This window comes from the organism of the source record quoted next, unplaced genomic scaffold, assembly GCF_019419815.1.
Source record: "Pyrus x bretschneideri cultivar Hongxiangsu unplaced genomic scaffold, Pyrus_bretschneideri_v1 Contig51, whole genome shotgun sequence".
In the NCBI taxonomy this organism is placed as follows: domain Eukaryota; kingdom Viridiplantae; phylum Streptophyta; class Magnoliopsida; order Rosales; family Rosaceae; genus Pyrus; species Pyrus x bretschneideri.
In genome coordinates this window covers 1,453,949-1,471,571 of record NW_025999789.1, presented here as the reverse complement: position 1 = coordinate 1,471,571, position 17,623 = coordinate 1,453,949, and the positions used below count along the sequence as shown (strand labels likewise).

Here is a 17,623-nt window from a genome sequence, read left to right as displayed (position 1 = left end):
CTCAAGATTGAACACTCGTGCATAGAATAATGGTATGAAATTCAAGTCCAAATCAGAAAACCAAATTTTAACAAATCTCAGACAAACGATGACACTACGAAACCGAAAAACATGAAACTCAGAGAAATCATTGTTTTATTTTAACAGCCCAAACCTCCTCAAAAAACTAAGACGAAAACAACAACACTAGGAAACGGAAAAACATGCAACTCAGAAAACCATTGCTCTATTCCAAATGAGCTTCCTCACTGCCTCAAGCTTTTTCTAAACACCATAGAATTCGCTTAGAAGCCTGAACCTTTTCCTTTGTGCATTCTTTGCCTCACCATTAACGTTCTTAATGAGCTCCTCTTCAAATCTGGGACGAGAAGGCATTAGGTTCAGGTTGCGCATAAGGCTGTGCATGCCCCTAGCTCTTGCCACACCTGAGGTGCGTACACGTGCATGTCCCGCCTGAGTCATCTCATTGCGTGCGCAGTTAGATCTTCCCATATTGACATCCCTGCTGTCTATTCTCCTGCGAATCCTTCTGCTGGTGACTTCATCCGGGTCTACCTTCTCGCTCCTCAGTCCAGGTTCATCTGCTTTTCCATGTTAATAAATTAAGAATCCAATAAGAAACGGCATATGATGAAACAGAACCTAATAATAACAAACACTTGGCTAATTTTCTTGCAATTTCACATCTCGCGGCCTTTGAGAATCAGATCACAAGAAGCTAAAGTATTTACTTCTTAAATAAGTTTCGAGTGGATGACACATAATAAAGCAAGAACAAAACTCTAGAAGAAGAATAGGCGGACCGTCTATATGCATCATTATTATTAGCAAAGACACTAAGTAGTCTGGTAATATGCATATTTGATCCGCAAAATCAATTCAATATATGAAAATGTTGCGATGGTATTATAATACGTGAACGTCATGAAGTACAAAGCAAGCCAACACCAATAATCTTCCTCCTCAAGACTAAGCAAAGTACATCATAGATACAGTATCTTATAACAACAAAACGATCTGCAGAAGTTATTAGAAAAGAAACGATACGTTGGGAAAAGGCATAAATATCAATAAAATGTGTTTTCTTGATTAAGTTCATCCATTGAATAAGATATCATATCTGACCCTTATTTCCATGCTTCTTTTACTTTGGGAGCTAAGGGAATCTGTATCTAACCTGACTTGCAAATCACCATTGTAACATATATACGCTGGTTTGTGGCGGGTTGTGGAAGTTTCCCAACGACATGGCTTTCTTTTTGGCTGTTGCATTTTGAGAATATCCTAAAAAGGAATGCTAAAAATAGTACTGATAGCGGGTAGGCTATTCTTTGGAGGAGCTAACTGATGCTTTGAAGGGTTTTAGAGAAAGAAAGAAAAAAAAAAAAAAAAAACAGTTTTCGATAATCAGAAGAATTTCTTTTCAATATTCTGAAGAATTATCACATCTTTATAATGCTACTAAATGACGCAGACAAGTTCACGTAGTTTACCAGTCATTAATCCTCTCTGCATTGAGAATTTTGTACAAAGATGTTCCCAAAAGCATACTCTATATCTATAGTGCTTGATACAAAATTTATTAATTTCCTGATAACCATTATTTGAACTCTTTAAAGAAAGTGAAAAAGGCGTACCATCATCAGAAGATATTACGATTACATTCTGTCGGGCAGGCACAGCTGCATTGGAGATGTTTCCCCTCCTTCATGATCACCAAAAAGGAAATCCATTTAACAATGTGTACACAGTCATTCAAATGTTCTCACAATCATGATAAAACAACTAGTTTCCTTCAAAGTATCAGTTTGAATTTACTACTTATGCAATTTAAATTGTAGGCGCATACTGCAGGAGTACGCGGGAACCTTATTTTGATGTTTTATGAAACACATTGAGTAGAGATGACCCCCTTTTATTAAATCAGATGGACACATGAAAGATGACGATACTGTGTCTCCTGTCAACTTCAAGCCTACAAACCATGGTGACGTCGCCCTGCTCAATTAATCCACATAATTACATTAAGAAAATAACTTACCCTTGAGCAGCACAGGAATCTGAGATCACCTTATCTTCAGATACGCATCCTGCTGTGTTCTATAAAAAAGATTGTGGAACAGAATTAGTGCATAGCAACAAAAAACAGATGAGACTACGGGTGTTACACCAGCCCGAACTTCAGAAAATATAGCGTTGCCTGGATCTGAAGATGCAGGCAAGGATACCTAGATCTGGGATTGTGGAGCAGAATTTGTTGCATGATAACAACAAACTGAGTGGATTTTGATTTAGAATTTTAAGTTATACCTAGATCTGAGATTCCAAAGAACAATGAATTGTAGAACCAGTGAATAAAATTGGAGAGGCAGTAGGAGGTAGTAGAAAACAATTAACATAAAAAGAACTTAAAATCGCAATGGTTCGCACATCCTGAATCCTTCTTTACCTGTGATTTGATGTTTGGTTTATTCAATTAACATACACTAAATTTAAATCACAACGGATTTTCACATCCTGAATCCTCTCTTTACCTATGATTCGATGTTTGGTTTATTCAATTAACATAAAAATAACTTAAAATCGCAACAGATTTGCACATCCTGAACCCCTCTTTACCTCTTTAAGGGACTGATCATGCAGATATCCTTGGTAGGACAGAAAAATCGCACCATTGAAGGGCAATGATGAAACCTCTTGCTCATCTTGCTGTGCTGGAGGATCTTCTGATGAACCAACTGAGCTAGTTAGAGGAGGAGGTGGTTTGACGATCCGTCTGCCCCTGATTCTCATTTTCAAAATTATCCAAGAGTAACAAAATATGATCTCGTTGTATACACTCAATTCCTAAAAGATCGTTGTTTGAACTAATGAATCTGAAGGAAAAATCAATGTCTAGCAAGAGATGAGTAAAAGGGAAAAACCTAGAAACTCACGTACAGACAGAAAGAAACAGAAAGATTAGACTTATTAGACTGCATTTTAAGCTAAAATTTCTCCATGACTTACACCTGGTGGATGGTCTGACGCCTGGCTCTCACCTTACTAGGTCACACGATGCCCCTCAACCCATAAAGAGTAAAAGAGTAAAAGTTAAATGTGAGACTAGATGTCATTAAATTTTGATATTTCTAATTTCCATTGAGAACATAGAAGAAAATCCTAGCACATATAGTCATAAATTTCATATGAAATGGCAATTCTACATATTAGGTAACCTAATAAGGATAGCATGTAACTTCCCTGTAAGAAAATCAGGCTGTTTCAATGAAAATGTCTACGCAGAAAACAAGGGACAAGTCATACAAGAGTTCAATGCAGCAAAACTAAACAATTTTGATGCCTAAATTGGCCATACAGGTAAACACGAGATTGCTTACACAAAGAAGACCTGTCGATTAGTAATGCTTTTGCTGGAAAAAATGTGCATGGATATATAACTGACATGACACTAATTTTTTGGGAAAAAAAATGTTCTTGAATATATTCAGGATATAAAAAATATAGCAGTTTTTTTTTTTGTTTTTTGTTTTTTTGGTTATATGAATATCCCGATATACTCAAAAACATTGTTTTGATCTATGCCTACCATGTATCATAGGTCACAGGTATACAAATGAAACTGAAAAATGTGAGGCACAATCTGTCAATTATAACAAAACGAAACTGAAGGTGATGCATTAAATTCCCACCAACAATATTTTGTTACTTTTTTAATCAGGATAGAGATATAATGATAATAGCCTATTGCATTGACACATTGGTAAATACGCACTACAAATACAAGTTTTCAGCTTTCACTTTGGTCTCTTCTGTTATAGACCATAAAACATAAATCCTAAAAGTTTTAAGGCATAGAAATATACTTGCAGACTATGGAGTCATTTATTACAAGAGAAACTCTACCAAAGTCTTACAATGATATAAGACATCGGAGTCTCTATGCTTTACTTTAACTGGCTGGCTGGTTAATCCTTCACCCCCTTTGGCCTCCCCCTCTTAGGCTTTGGCATTTCAGCATCCTGTTTTATTAAATCTTTAGCTACAGATTTCTAACCAGAGAGAGAGAGAGAGAGAGAGAGAGTACCTATTGTTTGAATCAGGTGATTCCTCTGTGCTCCTCCTTGGGTGACCCCTTCTTGTCTTCCTATTGTTTGAAGAAGACGACTCCTCTGCATCAAGAGAGTACCTACTGTTTGAATGAGGTGATTCCTCTGTGCTCCTCTTGGAGCGACCCCTTCTTGGCTTCCTTTTTTTTGAAGAAAAGGACTCCTCTGTGTCGTTCTTGGAACGACCTCTTCTTGGGTACCTATTGTATGAATGAAATGATGCCTCTGTATCCCCCTTGGAGCGACCTCTTCTTATGGCAATATCTACACACCTTCGTAGTGAAAGTGTTGTTTATTACGTCCACAGGCAGAGGATACATGCATGCACACAACACACATAAATTGGATCCGAAACACATGTTCAAATACATACACAGAGCATATGGGGGAGGGAGGGATGTGAATATACCCTTGATTTGCCTCAATTGGATCTTGCATCCTCTTTGGCCTTCCTCTCTTTAGTTCCCGCCTTCCCCTGTGTGTTCTTGGTCAGATTTATTAATTTTCTCCAAACCCACTAGAAAACCATACACATAGATGACCATGTTTTTGTAGATGCACATACACAGCGTCAGAGTATCATGAGCAAAATATAATTGCATGGACGGAGATGAAGGAGCAAGTGAACATCTCATGGATATACATGGTCGCCCTTGCATTTCAAAATGTACTCTGTCTCAGAATATTTGAAAATATAACAATGTCCTTAAGTGAACGCATTGCAGTAGATAACCATAGATGATATTATAGATGAGCTCTTTTCAGACTCTCTTAAAGGATTGGAAGAACTTTATGTGGCGATTATATACCTACATACGAGTCCATCAAAGAAAAGGTCAAGAACATAAGCTCTGTGAACCATGAGGGGAAAAAACAGAACATCCATAGCAGTGCAAGTCATACGATTTCTCATGCTAGAAAGCATTAATGGGAGTATTTTGTATTCATCCGGGGTACTTACATACGAGGCTCATCGCTGCTAGAGCTAGCACCAGATCTGCGCCTCTTCCTTCCCCTTCTTGGCTTCTCATTTGGTTCACCTGCTGTCTCTTCTAGACCAAGTTCTTCTTTTTTGCTGTCCTGCTGGTTCTCATCAATGGCCAGATGAGGTACATACAACCCACAGGTAACAGTGCGGATAATGCTCCGAGTCCTCTGGAAATCTTCATCTTCATTGAAGAGTTCAAGCCCACCCATTTTTTTTGTCTCCTCCTCAGTTTCCTCTCTCAGTTCCCCCTCCTCGAGTGATTCATTTTTCTTGTCAGCTGTTGCATCGTCAGCCTCCACTTCTTTTGGCCCATCTTCCTTAACTTCTGCTAACTGATTTTCCATTTCAACTTCTACAAGCACCCATCTTTCTTTTGCTTCCATTACCGCATCTTCCACTTTTACTTCTAGCAAGCCATCTTCTACTTTCTCTCTTTCCATCTCTACTTCAGTCTCTGTGTAGTTATAAGGTCTTCTTTTCTTAAACGGAAGTTTGTTACCTGATTCAGAACATCAATCAATAATTCAATAGATAAAGTTGGAACAACAAATTTTCCATGTCAACGAAACAAGAAAATCTTAGAGCCAAAAAGACATGTAACGAGATGCAGCTTCAGTCTCAGAACCTTTTCTGTTAGTCCCTTGCACATGTCACCTCTAAGGGTTATAATCGATTTTGATTGATACCTATATAAACTATAAATGCAACAAGAACAATTGAGCTGAAATACATCACATGCCGACTGATGTAAGAAAATAGAAAACCTCATGTTTACCTAGTAATTACACACACAAGATGGCTTTAGCTATCATTACATTTCCCATATGCTAGCATCATATGACTCTATATATTAGATGTATAATCATTTACTCCACAGTGAACCCCTAGTACTGGGATTCCCTTCAATTCAACCCAATCATAAGAACTGATATGATCACCAAATCTCTTAAATCAACAAAAAATTCACTGAAAAATTACCCTCAAGACTTGGTCTCCATGAGGAATCTAATTTAAGGGTAGCTTACCTAGGTAAGAAAAAGAAAAAGGATGCGTGATCACAGCTGTAACTGGAGAAGTTACGCCTTCTCCACCCCTGCAGCAAAAACATAGTTATTTCAATTTTTTAGATCTCAAGTTGCACTTCTGTGTAGAAATCAATGAGTAAATGGAAAATTTTACTTTTACCATCAATTTATGACTATTTAAATTACAAATAAACAGATCTGGAATTTTTGTTCTATCACAAGAGAATGTGAAAAGGGATGTGTAAAATAACTATGTATCCATCACAGATCTCAAAATTGCAGATTAGAAAAGAATATATATTTCCGCATTAGAATGTATAAATGGCGATTATAAATTTCAGCAGGTTCAAGAGATGAGAAAGGACAAGAAATAGTTACCCCTGAGAACCAGCACATGCAGTAAATTGTTTCCCTTTATCTGCTTTTCCTTCGCTCTGCCCTTCTGAGACCTAAAGGCAAAATAACAGTTAAATCTCAAGTGTCATGAACCTTGAACAAGAATACACTAATTAAACAATAACAAAATTGATCTTCAGCAAAGTCAACAAATCGCAAATTCCTAAAGTGAAAATGAAAGGATGAGTAAAAGATTAATTACCGGATTTGTATTCACTTGCATGAAATGTTTCGCATCTTTCCCCTTATCAAGACAGTTCAAAGGCCCAATTTCTGTACTGCTTGCTGCCTCCAACTCATCATGCAATTGATCCTTACTAGAAACTTGAGCAGGGAATTCTTTTTTTGTATAGCCGGACCATCCAATGCGCCAATTCTCTTCTTCAACTACAAAGCAATCATCTGAACCATGTTGTGAGCGAAGATGAGCAGCCGCAGGTGTGGTGTCAGGTGGAGTCATCTGAGAGAAATTTGACCGGCTATTTCGAATTCTCATCTTTATCTAGGAAATTTCAAAGGAGAAGCAAGAAATTAGAGCTAAGGCTGAAGTTTGCAGAGGAATTCTACAGGGCGAATACTACGAGGGTAAGGGTATATAATCCTCAGGAAGAGTTGGTGAAAATTAATGTAACCGGCGGATTTTCTTGTTCATTCGTAACGTGTACATTACTGAAATGCATTTACTACACGTGTAGAACTATCTTTATTTCCAGTAAGGCTTCATATAAACGCCGTGTACAAGAGATGACCAGATTAGACAGTGTTTTTCATATAATCAGAGCGAATGGTCAAACTGTTTAGAGTTCGCTTTTCATTGTCGAGTTTGGGACCTGGAGTAAGATTTTCCAATTTCATAAATAATTAACACACTGACAAGTACAGCATTAATGTTAAAAATGGTGACAGCAAAAACTCAGCAATAAACAAAGTATGCTAAAAATGAACAAGTGCATTAGCGGAAAAGGTAGAACACGAAAATAATATTGTTAAAATTAAAATAAAGCCACACGTTCAGACTCATGTTAAAATGGAAGAATTTTGTTTGACATAAAACACAGTTTTGAGATACAATATGTGCTGAAAATTATGTAATTTCTAACATAAATGTATTCACTAAATCTTTAACCATAACAAGACTTTAATTAATATTCTTTGAAAAACTGAGTTATTGATTAATTAAAAAAAAGATTTAATTCTGAAAAATCTTCAATGCGTTTGAAAAGAACACGCCTTAGACTTAACAACAATTGTACCTCAATAGTCGAACTACAATAGCAGACTACTAAAAGAAATACCATGTCAATTCAAAGAGCTAATGATGCATCGAGACATTTTCCAAACCAAACAAAGCAAGGGTGCTCAAGGGACAGAACTAGCAGAACATTAGACATTGAGGATTTCAATGGTTAAAAAACTAGTCAAAATACTTCCATATTAGGACCTGTATTGTGTAAAAAGTGTGGCACATGGAAAACTATTACACACTTGTTACTATATGCCTAATTTAGCTGCATTCGTCAGTGTTTTATTTCATTAGAAGTAAGGAAATTTACATTATTCAGAATATACATACAGGTATGATCATGGATTCCTTAAACCAGTGGTAGAGTTAAACTGAATGGTTGTCAGCGGTTAGCATTAGTAACTCAACAATTGCAGTTGCAGTACATTTCCATTTTTATGTGTTTATGCAGGGTTGAAGGTTGAGTTTGGAGTTTCAGGTTATAGTGCAACTAACGTCCAAATATGGTAAGTATTTTAACTAGTTTTTTAACCATTGAAATCCTCTATGTCGAATGTTCTACTAGTTCTGTCCCTTGAGCACCCTTACTTGCTTCGTTTGGTCTGGAAAATGTCTCGATACGTCATTAGCTCTTTGAATTGACATGGTGTTTCTTTTAATAGTCTGCTAATGTAGTTCGACTATTGAGGTACAATTGATGTTAAGTCTAAGGTGTGTTCTTTTCAAACGCATTGAAGATTTTTCAGAATTAAATCTTTTATTTAATTAATCTATAACTCAGTTTTTCAAAGAATATTAATTAAAGTCTTGTTATGGTTAAAGATTTAGTGAATACATTTATGTCAGAAATTGCATAATTTTCAGCAAGATATACAAATCCAGCTATTTTCAAATCAATTGTTTCAACAAACAAATGAATGGAAGAGTATAACACTTACATCATTTAATCGTCTTTGGCATACATTTGTAACCTCATTCAGTTTCCCCATTGTTTGATGATACTGAAGCAGCATCCTTCCATACAAGATCACTATAACCAAATTGTCTTGCAAAACAAGAAATCAATTGGTCCTGAACTACTTCTTCTGAAGGAAGCGCCAAGCCCGTCTCCCTTCTCAATGATGTAACGTCTTTATTTGCAATTCCACAAGGCACAACATGCTTAAAGTAGCTCAAATCTGGATCAATGTTGAATGCCAAACCAAGTGACGTGACTCCATATGAAATCCGTACACCAATGGCTCCGATTTTTCTCTCCCCAACCCAAACCCCTATTTCACATTTATTTCCAGGGCAAGCTTTCACGCCATACAGAGACACCAAGTCAATCATAGTCGACTCAAGTTTCTCCATATATTTACAAGCACCAAGCCCCATATCACGAAGAGCAATAATGGGATACAAGATGGCTTGATGTGGACCATGAAATGTAATGTCTCCTCCTCTTTGTGTGTAGTGCAGTTCAGCTCCTATTCTTTTGAGTTCAGTCTCCGGAATCAACAGATTGTGATCAGTTCGTCGTTTGCCAAGGGTATATGTAGGTAGATGTTGCAGGGACACAAGGGTATCTGGAATCTTATGACTTTTTCTATCAGCTACCAGCTTTTCCTGCAGCTTAAGTGCTTCCAGATAGCCGATAGTGCCCATTTTCAAGACCTCAAGATTTCGCGAAACCCTCATTTCCTGCAAACCACTGTATAACCAATTATGCATCTTAGTTTTATCATCGCACAGAATTAACTCAACATAACATGTTCCGACTTCATATCACATGATGTATGAGAAGGGTGAAGTCACTCAGGACAAAGAGCAATCATTCCAAGTCACGAACTTTACAGTTAAAGCATGATATAAGTCGATAAGAACTCAACTTCCAGGTATAAGCTGAGAAGGCATGATATAAGTTTTCCAAAGTAAAGTGAAAAGACAATAACTTCAGAGTATACTGAAGAGACAATATACGAATTTTAGCACACTTGTTCTCTACCTTTCTATAAATGGGGGAATAAGTGTTGGCACATTGTAAGATACTGGAGAAATAAATTTAAATCACTCGAAGTTTGGCGCTATAAACGGAAATTCGTGATGGTTATCGATGCATTTCCCAGAATATTGATACATGCCGTTCTCCGCACATAGAATTCCTGTTTAAACATACACAGACAGACTAAAGCTTGACTATTGGGGTGCCATGGCAGCTCAATTTGGATAGAGCTACAACCAAAATGCAAACTGGATTAAACCCAATACGCTTCAAAGGCCATTGTGTAAGCGGCATTTCATCAAACAGTTGATGGGCAACGTAGCCAAAGATTCAAAATTTACACTACCAAATACCAATGATACCAAGTTCAAAGAAGCATTTCATCGAACGGTTATGGGCATCGAATGTTAAGCGTGGATTCATTGATTCAAGCAATAAAAAGAACAAAATTTAACAACAAAATTAAGAGTCTTACGAAAGCTGAACCAGTCACTGCAGAATAAGAGAGAGAGTGGTTCCGAGGCACCCGGACTTTGCTGGCTGTGACAGCACTATGCGCAATCTAATCTGCTAAAGAAGAACGCACCGTGTTATTGTGCGTATTGGTATGGAAGTGATTTTAAAATGACTAAGTGTTTTATTAAAAAATATTTTTAGGATCTAAAAGCACTTAAATGCTCCCTTTTTCATGAAACACTTCAAGTAATTTTTCAGGATTTACTTGTGTTTTAACTATAAAATGGTTCCAAAAACATTTTCACAAATGGTGATTTTGATTATTTTAAAATCACTTCGCTGTCATACATGTTTTTTTCTTAAGAGATAACCAGTTTTAATGTGAAACTCACTTATTTTCTTTACTCCTGGTGTGTTAATAAACCCATGATTGGTCAAAAATCAGTATGAGCAAGAATACGCATTCTTAGAAAGTATAGATAAAATAACTGTTCTTAAGTCTTAACCACTTGAGCTACAAGCACCAACTGCTTCGCAATAGTTTGAAATCTCGATCGAGGAAGTTTATTCCGCTTTTAAGTTTTTGGTTGATTTAGTAACTGCCGATCATGAAATTTGAACTCAGACACCAATACAAATTGTATCTTCAATAGTTCTTTCCTATTGAAAAACTCATAGCCAATCTTTCAGGAACATGTTCCCTTTGAGCTGGTTTTTCTTGCATTTCTATAAGCTTTATCAATTGTATAGAAACATGAATCGTACAACATCGTCACTTTTTTTTACCGTCCGAGGTAAACGAAAGAGAAAAAACCCAAATCTGACTATTATATACGATAACTTACTAAGACATGACGAACGATAAAACTGTCGAGGAAAAACAAAACAAAAATCTCTGTGCCATCTATATAACATGGTAATCAGATAACCATACTCATGAAGAGCAGGACAGCATGCAAACTCCAGGCCTATAAGCCCACGCAGGGGGCAAACGAGCGTATTTCTCCATTCCCGGTTGCTCATCATATGGTCGTTCCATTACTTTAAGCACCCTCCGAACCTCCTCAAAATCACCTTGTTCAGCTGCATCGATGGCACTCTGGCACAAGTAGTTTCTGAGAACATATTTAGGGTTCACCGCATTCATGGATGCCTTCCTCTCCTCATTTGAGATGCCGCTAGAGGCCAGCTGCACAAGCAACAACCATAATGTGTGAGAAAATCATATGATATATGTTGCTTTTGATGAGACTAGCCTCTGGACGAGTTAAATAAATCTTCTGAGCAAAACAATTTTTATGATGAATACAATGTTGGTAGCAAACCAATATACTTTTCCGAGATAGAAATCATAAGAAAACCAGAGTTCAGCGTACCTCCTCTATGTAGATTTTCACCCAGCTGATCCATGCCTCCTTTCGCTCCTGCCCAATATCTAATAGAACAGCCTTTAGTGGGTTCAACAACTCATCTTCGGGAATGTTAGGATCAGCTTTGATATTGGATAGCAACCGAAAAAAGTTTGTGTAATCCACTTTGTCAATAGCCATGTTATTCAGAAGTTTACTGATCAGCTGTTTAATGTACTTGGGGAGACCAAGTTTTTTGGTCATTATAGCTTGATAGTCATCCATGAATTTGGTTCCATATCTGCAAATGATCCCCCAAAAATAAAAAATTTAGGTAACTCCTACTTCAACATACATTAATTAGGATAAAGTGTAGGAACGACAATCAAATGATCCCCCAAAAATAAAAAATTTAGGTAACTCCTACTTCAACATACATTTAATTAGGATAAAGTGTAGGAACGACAATTACCTTTCCATTGCATAATTCGCCTCCTTATCATCTATCAACTTGGCAGCTACAAGAGTTCTAGTGAATTGTGCAATATTCCACAAGCCAATATCAGGCTGATTTGCAAAACAATATCTCCTCCCAGGAAGATCCGTGGTATTCGGCGTGTAACTTGGATCAAATGCATCCAGAAATCCAAAAGGACCATAATCGATGGTAAGACCCAAAATGCTCATATTGTCAGTGTTCAACACACCGTGAGTAAAACCTACCCCCTGCCATCTGGCAACCAAGGAAGCCGTACGTTCAGCAACCTCCACCGCCCAAGCTGTTAAAAAAACCATGATCAGAGCAGCTCAGAAAAAAAAGCTAATTAAGTATGCCTGAGTGTAAAACTTCTATCAGAAACTATTTTCGGAGTGACAGCAAGGGTAGATGAGAGAAAAGACCAAGGTTCAGCAAATGTGAGATTGCCAATCTCAATAGTAGTAACCACATTGGCAGAAATCTTGCACTAACAAATCTATCACTAAAAACTATATAAGCCAGATAGAAAATGGCAATGCATCAAATCATCACATTCTGTGATACACAATGACACCAACACCTTTACTCTAAAGGAAAACTAGAAAAAAGATTACCTGCATACTTGTTAGATGTCAGATCAAGAACTTCTTCATTGCCTGTGTTGAAAGATAAACTCTCGCTTCTACTCATGTTCTCTATATGAGGAAAGTGATGCCTAATGGCATAGTCTGCAAGAGTACGAACAATTTCAAGGTCCTCTTTTTCTCTAGCAGCGTGTATTTGGTATGACCCAAAACGCAGAAATGATGGAGAAACCCTGCAAACAATTGCACCGGGCTCCTCTTTTGGATTGCCACTGCAAATGAAGACATGAGGAATTTCTTTTCATAAGAGAACATGAGAAACATATATTCCTAAAATTTATTCCTAAAATTTATTCCTTTTCAAGCAAATAGTGATAGTTTAGCATAAGATCAAACCAACAAGCCTAATACATCTCAAAAAACAAAATGGTGTGTATGGTTCTCACAGTAAAATATGATTGGGTAGAAAAATACTCGTTGCATAGAAATTTAATTAACATACTCATAGAACATGTCACGCGTGACAAATTTTCCTGTGGTCACAAGACAGAGAGCTCGAGTTGTTGGAATTCCAAGATTATGCATTGCTTCACTGCAGAGGAATTCCCGGATGCTACTGCGAAGCACAGCAAGGCCATCTGCAAACCGACTGTAAGGAGTCTTCCCAGCACCTTTAAGCTGAAGTTCCCATCTCTCAGACTTAGAATTAAGAACCTCCCCAAGAGTAATAGCCCGCCCATCTCCCAACTGCCCAGCCCACATGCCGAATTGATGTCCACCATAGCACTGAGCATAAGGCAACCTGCATAAATAAAGCATCCATCTAGGCTGCATGAAAAAAAAAAGACAACAAGCCCAAATTCGAGTCTCCTAACATAATATTCAGAGAAGAACTTACGATCCCACTAAAGGAGACGCCCCAGAGAATAAAAGAGGGAAGTCTGGCCTTTCAAATCTGTAACTCCAAACAAGGTGGCTAATTAGTCCCATGAAACATGGCATACCACACGTGCAAAACATATTTACTCGTGCATCATTCATCAAAGTGAAGTACTATGGTATATCAGTCAATGGTTCAAGGCACAGCAGTAAACCAAAGCAATCATCTGATATACAAGATGAAAAACACATGTGCATAGGAAACAATAATCTCAGGAAAATATCAGAACTCGAAGAAAAGGAAATTTCAATCAATAACAGGAATCTTGGCAAACCATGTGAAAATGTGGTGACTCCATATGTATAAATATCTGGAGACCTATTTACCATATTTCCACATACGGGTTATAATAGTAGGTCATGTTATTTACACAATGATCTAATTTCCTAAAGCTCTCTATTCACAAGGTTCTTGTGCACAGGTAAAAACAGGTCCACATTCGAACATCAAAGGACCATCAAAACCATTATCCATAATATATGCTGTCAAACACAATTTTTCCCTCTTTCTTATTCTACTAAACTCACTCTTAAGATGAAGTTTATTTCTCATCCATGTTCTAGAAAAGCATTAACACTTCCTGGGAGCACAAGAAACAAATACTCACTCTTTAGGATCCAAATCAAGAAACTCGGCGACTGATTCTGACCATGCAACAAGCTGAGGATTTTCGACTTCAGCTGATGGGGACACTTTCGTATAACAAGCATGCAACACCTGATAATCAAAACCCAGAATGCATAACATCAGATTGCAACATAACACCCCTCAGCTAGAAAAAATTTCAAAGTATAGCTCAGAGCAAGAGTCCCATCAATAGCACAGTTCCATAGCCAAATTACGGGAGCTCAATAAGGATCTATCTGTCTTTCACGATTATAATCACAACATAACACCCCCCTCAGCTAGTTATCATCAAACTGGAGCTTATCATCAAACTGGAGCTCAAAGCAAGAAATCAAATCACAATCAAACCTATCAATGGCACAGTTCCATAGCCAAATCAAGCTAATCCAACTAACAACACTCAACCTGTAAGCCGCTCAGCAATTTCTTGAATGAGTAGGTACAAATTTCTAGATTGAGTATGTACAAATTTCTAAGCAGTTATGAATAAATTTAACAACTTTTCCAATTTGGGGACGAAACAATAGCGCAAGTGAAAGCCTTTAACAAGTTCACAAACATACACGCCACATATGTTTCATTTTCATTTTGGTTTTTCTCCACTTTCTCAGCAACCAAACAGAACCCAATTCACAACACACAAATCGTAAGTCACTTGGCCATTTCTCGATTGAGTAACTACAATTTTCAACGAATTATGATTAAATTTAACAAATTTTCCAAGTTGGCACAAATCAAAAACGCAAGTCGAAGCCTTGAGCTACTACCACTTTCTCAGCAACCAAACAGAAAATACCAATTCCTAATACACAGAAAAAATCAAACTAACCTCTCGTGGAATCGTATCAGTCCGGGGATCGCCAGGTAGCTCTCTGGTAAACGAGTTATCCCAATTTAGATCTTCGAGCTTCAACCTTACCCTGTGAGTGTTACTTACACCATTGCTCTCGCTCTTGCGAATCTTCTCATCGCCGGCCAAGCTCTGATTCTGCAAATCGTGCGTCACGGAGTCGACCGACGCGGCGGTGGCCTCCGGCGGGGGTGAGTCCATGGGAGCTTGCTGTTGGCTGCGGCCGGAGCTGAGGTTGCATGCGAGGAGGGGCAGCCTGGGAATTCCAAAGTTGTTGGAGGGGTAAAATGGGAATTTGGAAGGGCGACGGCGGAAGTTGAGGGCGGTAGACAGACAGAGGCGTGGGAGGGAAAGTGAGGAGAGTGTGGAGGAGGCTTTAGAGGAGAAATGCGAAAGGATTTGCATTTTCTTCAGTCTGGCTTTTTCGTCTATCTAAATAAAATTTGAGTAAAATTGATATAACCATTGTTCTAAAAAATTTGGACTAACGCCACATAGGTCTCGTGTAGGTGTTAAGTGATTGGCACCATTCGATTAATTCATAGACGTTTAAAAATTAAGAAAAAAGCGTTTAAATCTGCCTAGACGTCTGTCTAAACTCTTTTAGGTCATGATTTTTAGTTTGACAGAACATAGATAACTTTCATTTTGCATGTTATTTTTACAATAAATTGTAAAAAACTTGTTGAATATTTAGATGAACACTCATTATATGTTTGTTTCACATGTTTTCAATATGCTCTTATACTTTCTAATCTTTATGTCATTTTATTTTACAATTTATGTATCGAATACAATTATGTGTTTTTTCTTAATATAAATAGATATTTATTTGTATATTATATGATAAATTTAATTCAAATTTTAAAAAAATAACCGTCTTGGCTGCCCCGCCTAAACTCTTAAACGTTATATCCTTACTCACCGTCTGACTAGCGCTTAACGTTTTTTAGAACTTTGAATATAACTACAATTTTGTGAGCCAATTTTATAAATAATCCACTTTATTTGTTACGATTGAAATAGGTCCGATGAGCCCCCACATCTTTATTTCTATACCAAATTTATCACACAAGTATTTAATCTCTTGATTTCAGGATTATTTTTCTTTTTCTTTTCTGAAACATTTAAAGAATAAAATAATACAAGTGTAAACATTTAATCTCCTAAATCATTGCAACGTTGATGGATTCGCAGTGGCCTTAGAAGCAAAAAATTCCAAGGCTCCCATGGTCTGCATATATACAAGGATTTGATATTTCAAGTTAATTGGGGCTATTCATCTCCTAATACTTTTTCTTTTTCATACTTTCCTTCTTGATTTCTAATTATTTATTGTCTTGATTGGTTAAGGTTTCTTGCATATAGGAATAGTAGAAAAATGCTAAGCAGATTCTCTGAAAGTGGGACTTCATGTATTTTCTGTCATTTCATAGTTTAACGTCAATTATAGTGACCACATTATAAAACACTGCGCAAAAAAATGAAATGACAGAGAGTCTATGGAAAGTTTCACTTTGAGAAAGTCTATTTAGCATTTCTCGCATAGTAATTTGATTAGTGTATTGTTCGTCGTGGAAATTTGCATATGCATTTCCATGTCGTTTTTCTTGATGGCAAACTCATGCTATTACCACCATAAGTTTTACGGGAGTGTTGGTAAATTTAACCTAGTTCTTTATTATGTAAGGATATTTTATGAGTAAGCTTGCAAGATTAGGATTTGGATTCGTTGCCTACAAAAATAAGAGTTTGCTTTAGATTTCTATATTTATACGAGTGATTTTTATTTTTTAGTCAATGCTTAATTGTGACTTTTTTTTTGTCAAAGCGTAAATTTTATTACCACAACCATATGTACAACAAAAGCCCATACAAGTTAAACACAAACAAAAATGGGCCACAAACACACAAAAGACAAAGCCCCAAGACCACCTTTAGAGCCTAACACACACAAACTAAACAAATAGAAAAACTACTAGAAAACTAGTCTTCATGCTGCTGCCAGAGAACCACCCAGCAATCTTCACGAACCGCCTCCCAACACGATCACCTTAGATCACACCATCAAGAACCCCAGAATTGGTGAAGCAAAAGGCCGCAACATCCTCAAAGAACCAACAAGAATCGCCGCCACGAGAACAACGAAGCACGTCGGGAAAGTCCACGAGCAACATCACCAACAAGGGTGAACAACAAGTATGACCAATAATGGTCAACAAGAGTGGTAGTTCGAGCACCCAAGCAAAAGCTCTAGACACCCTACTAAAGATGCGTGACAACTCGCAGTAAACGAAAACGATAACCGACCGAAATTGAAAATAGAGGTGGCGGAACCAAAAGATGAAGATGATGGGTCAAAGAGCACGGAGGAAATAGGGGAATAGAGTTTAAGTCTCAAAAAGGTGAAATCAAAGGCAAAAGGAGAAAATATAGGATGAGATCATGAAAATTGTAGGGGAGGGGAGGAAAATTTGCAAGCAACATGAAGAGCAAGAAAGAACTTAACCAAGCAAACCATTGAAACAAAACACGCATAAAAAACATGGGACTTGTACCAACCCTTACCAAAGTTAAGGTTGGCACCAACGCAG

General features: G+C 37.3%; 3 protein-coding genes across 12 annotated transcripts; all 3 read right to left on the bottom strand.

The window, feature by feature from the left end:
• Window position 1: 1 nt before the first annotated feature.
• On the bottom strand, window positions 2-7,018 carry LOC103954631. Of its 9 annotated transcripts, none has more exons than XR_007253029.1 (10): window positions 6,721-7,018; window positions 6,501-6,571; window positions 6,123-6,190; window positions 5,071-5,596; window positions 4,519-4,584; window positions 4,088-4,381; window positions 2,620-4,022; window positions 2,042-2,100; window positions 1,638-1,705; window positions 2-584 (listed from the first exon to the last, which is right to left on the bottom strand). XR_007253029.1 is itself a non-coding variant. In XM_048570097.1 (7 exons), exons 1-7 carry the CDS (start codon window positions 7,012-7,014, stop codon window positions 3,977-3,979), a joined length of 1,365 nt encoding a protein of 454 aa, XP_048426054.1. In that variant the 5' UTR covers window positions 7,015-7,018; the 3' UTR covers window positions 2-3,976. The 9 variants fall into 9 exon arrangements, 4 of the variants coding, with proteins under 4 accessions (XP_048426054.1, XP_048426055.1, XP_048426056.1 ...); XR_007253026.1 differs by having other exon boundaries at window positions 2-581; XR_007253025.1 differs by having other exon boundaries at window positions 2-1,705.
• Window positions 6,881-10,440, bottom strand: LOC103954630 (octanoyltransferase LIP2, mitochondrial-like). Of its 2 annotated transcripts, none has more exons than XM_009366468.3 (3): window positions 10,221-10,436; window positions 8,700-9,454; window positions 6,881-7,020 (listed from the first exon to the last, which is right to left on the bottom strand). In XM_009366468.3, exon 2 carries the CDS (start codon window positions 9,439-9,441, stop codon window positions 8,734-8,736), a length of 708 nt encoding a protein of 235 aa, XP_009364743.1. In that variant the 5' UTR covers window positions 9,442-9,454; window positions 10,221-10,436; the 3' UTR covers window positions 6,881-7,020; window positions 8,700-8,733. The 2 variants fall into 2 exon arrangements, with proteins under 2 accessions (XP_009364743.1, XP_048426058.1); XM_048570101.1 differs by lacking the exon at window positions 6,881-7,020 and adding an exon at window positions 7,031-7,348 and having other exon boundaries at window positions 10,221-10,440.
• A 424-nt stretch (window positions 10,441-10,864) lies between these two features.
• On the bottom strand, window positions 10,865-15,465 carry LOC103954585 (protein adenylyltransferase SelO-like). Its single transcript, XM_009366423.3, has 8 exons — window positions 15,009-15,465; window positions 14,160-14,269; window positions 13,511-13,567; window positions 13,115-13,414; window positions 12,643-12,884; window positions 12,023-12,329; window positions 11,578-11,851; window positions 10,865-11,390 (listed from the first exon to the last, which is right to left on the bottom strand). Exons 1-8 carry the CDS (start codon window positions 15,432-15,434, stop codon window positions 11,136-11,138), a joined length of 1,971 nt encoding a protein of 656 aa, XP_009364698.2. The 5' UTR covers window positions 15,435-15,465; the 3' UTR covers window positions 10,865-11,135.
• Between the last annotated feature and the right edge of the window lie 2,158 nt (window positions 15,466-17,623).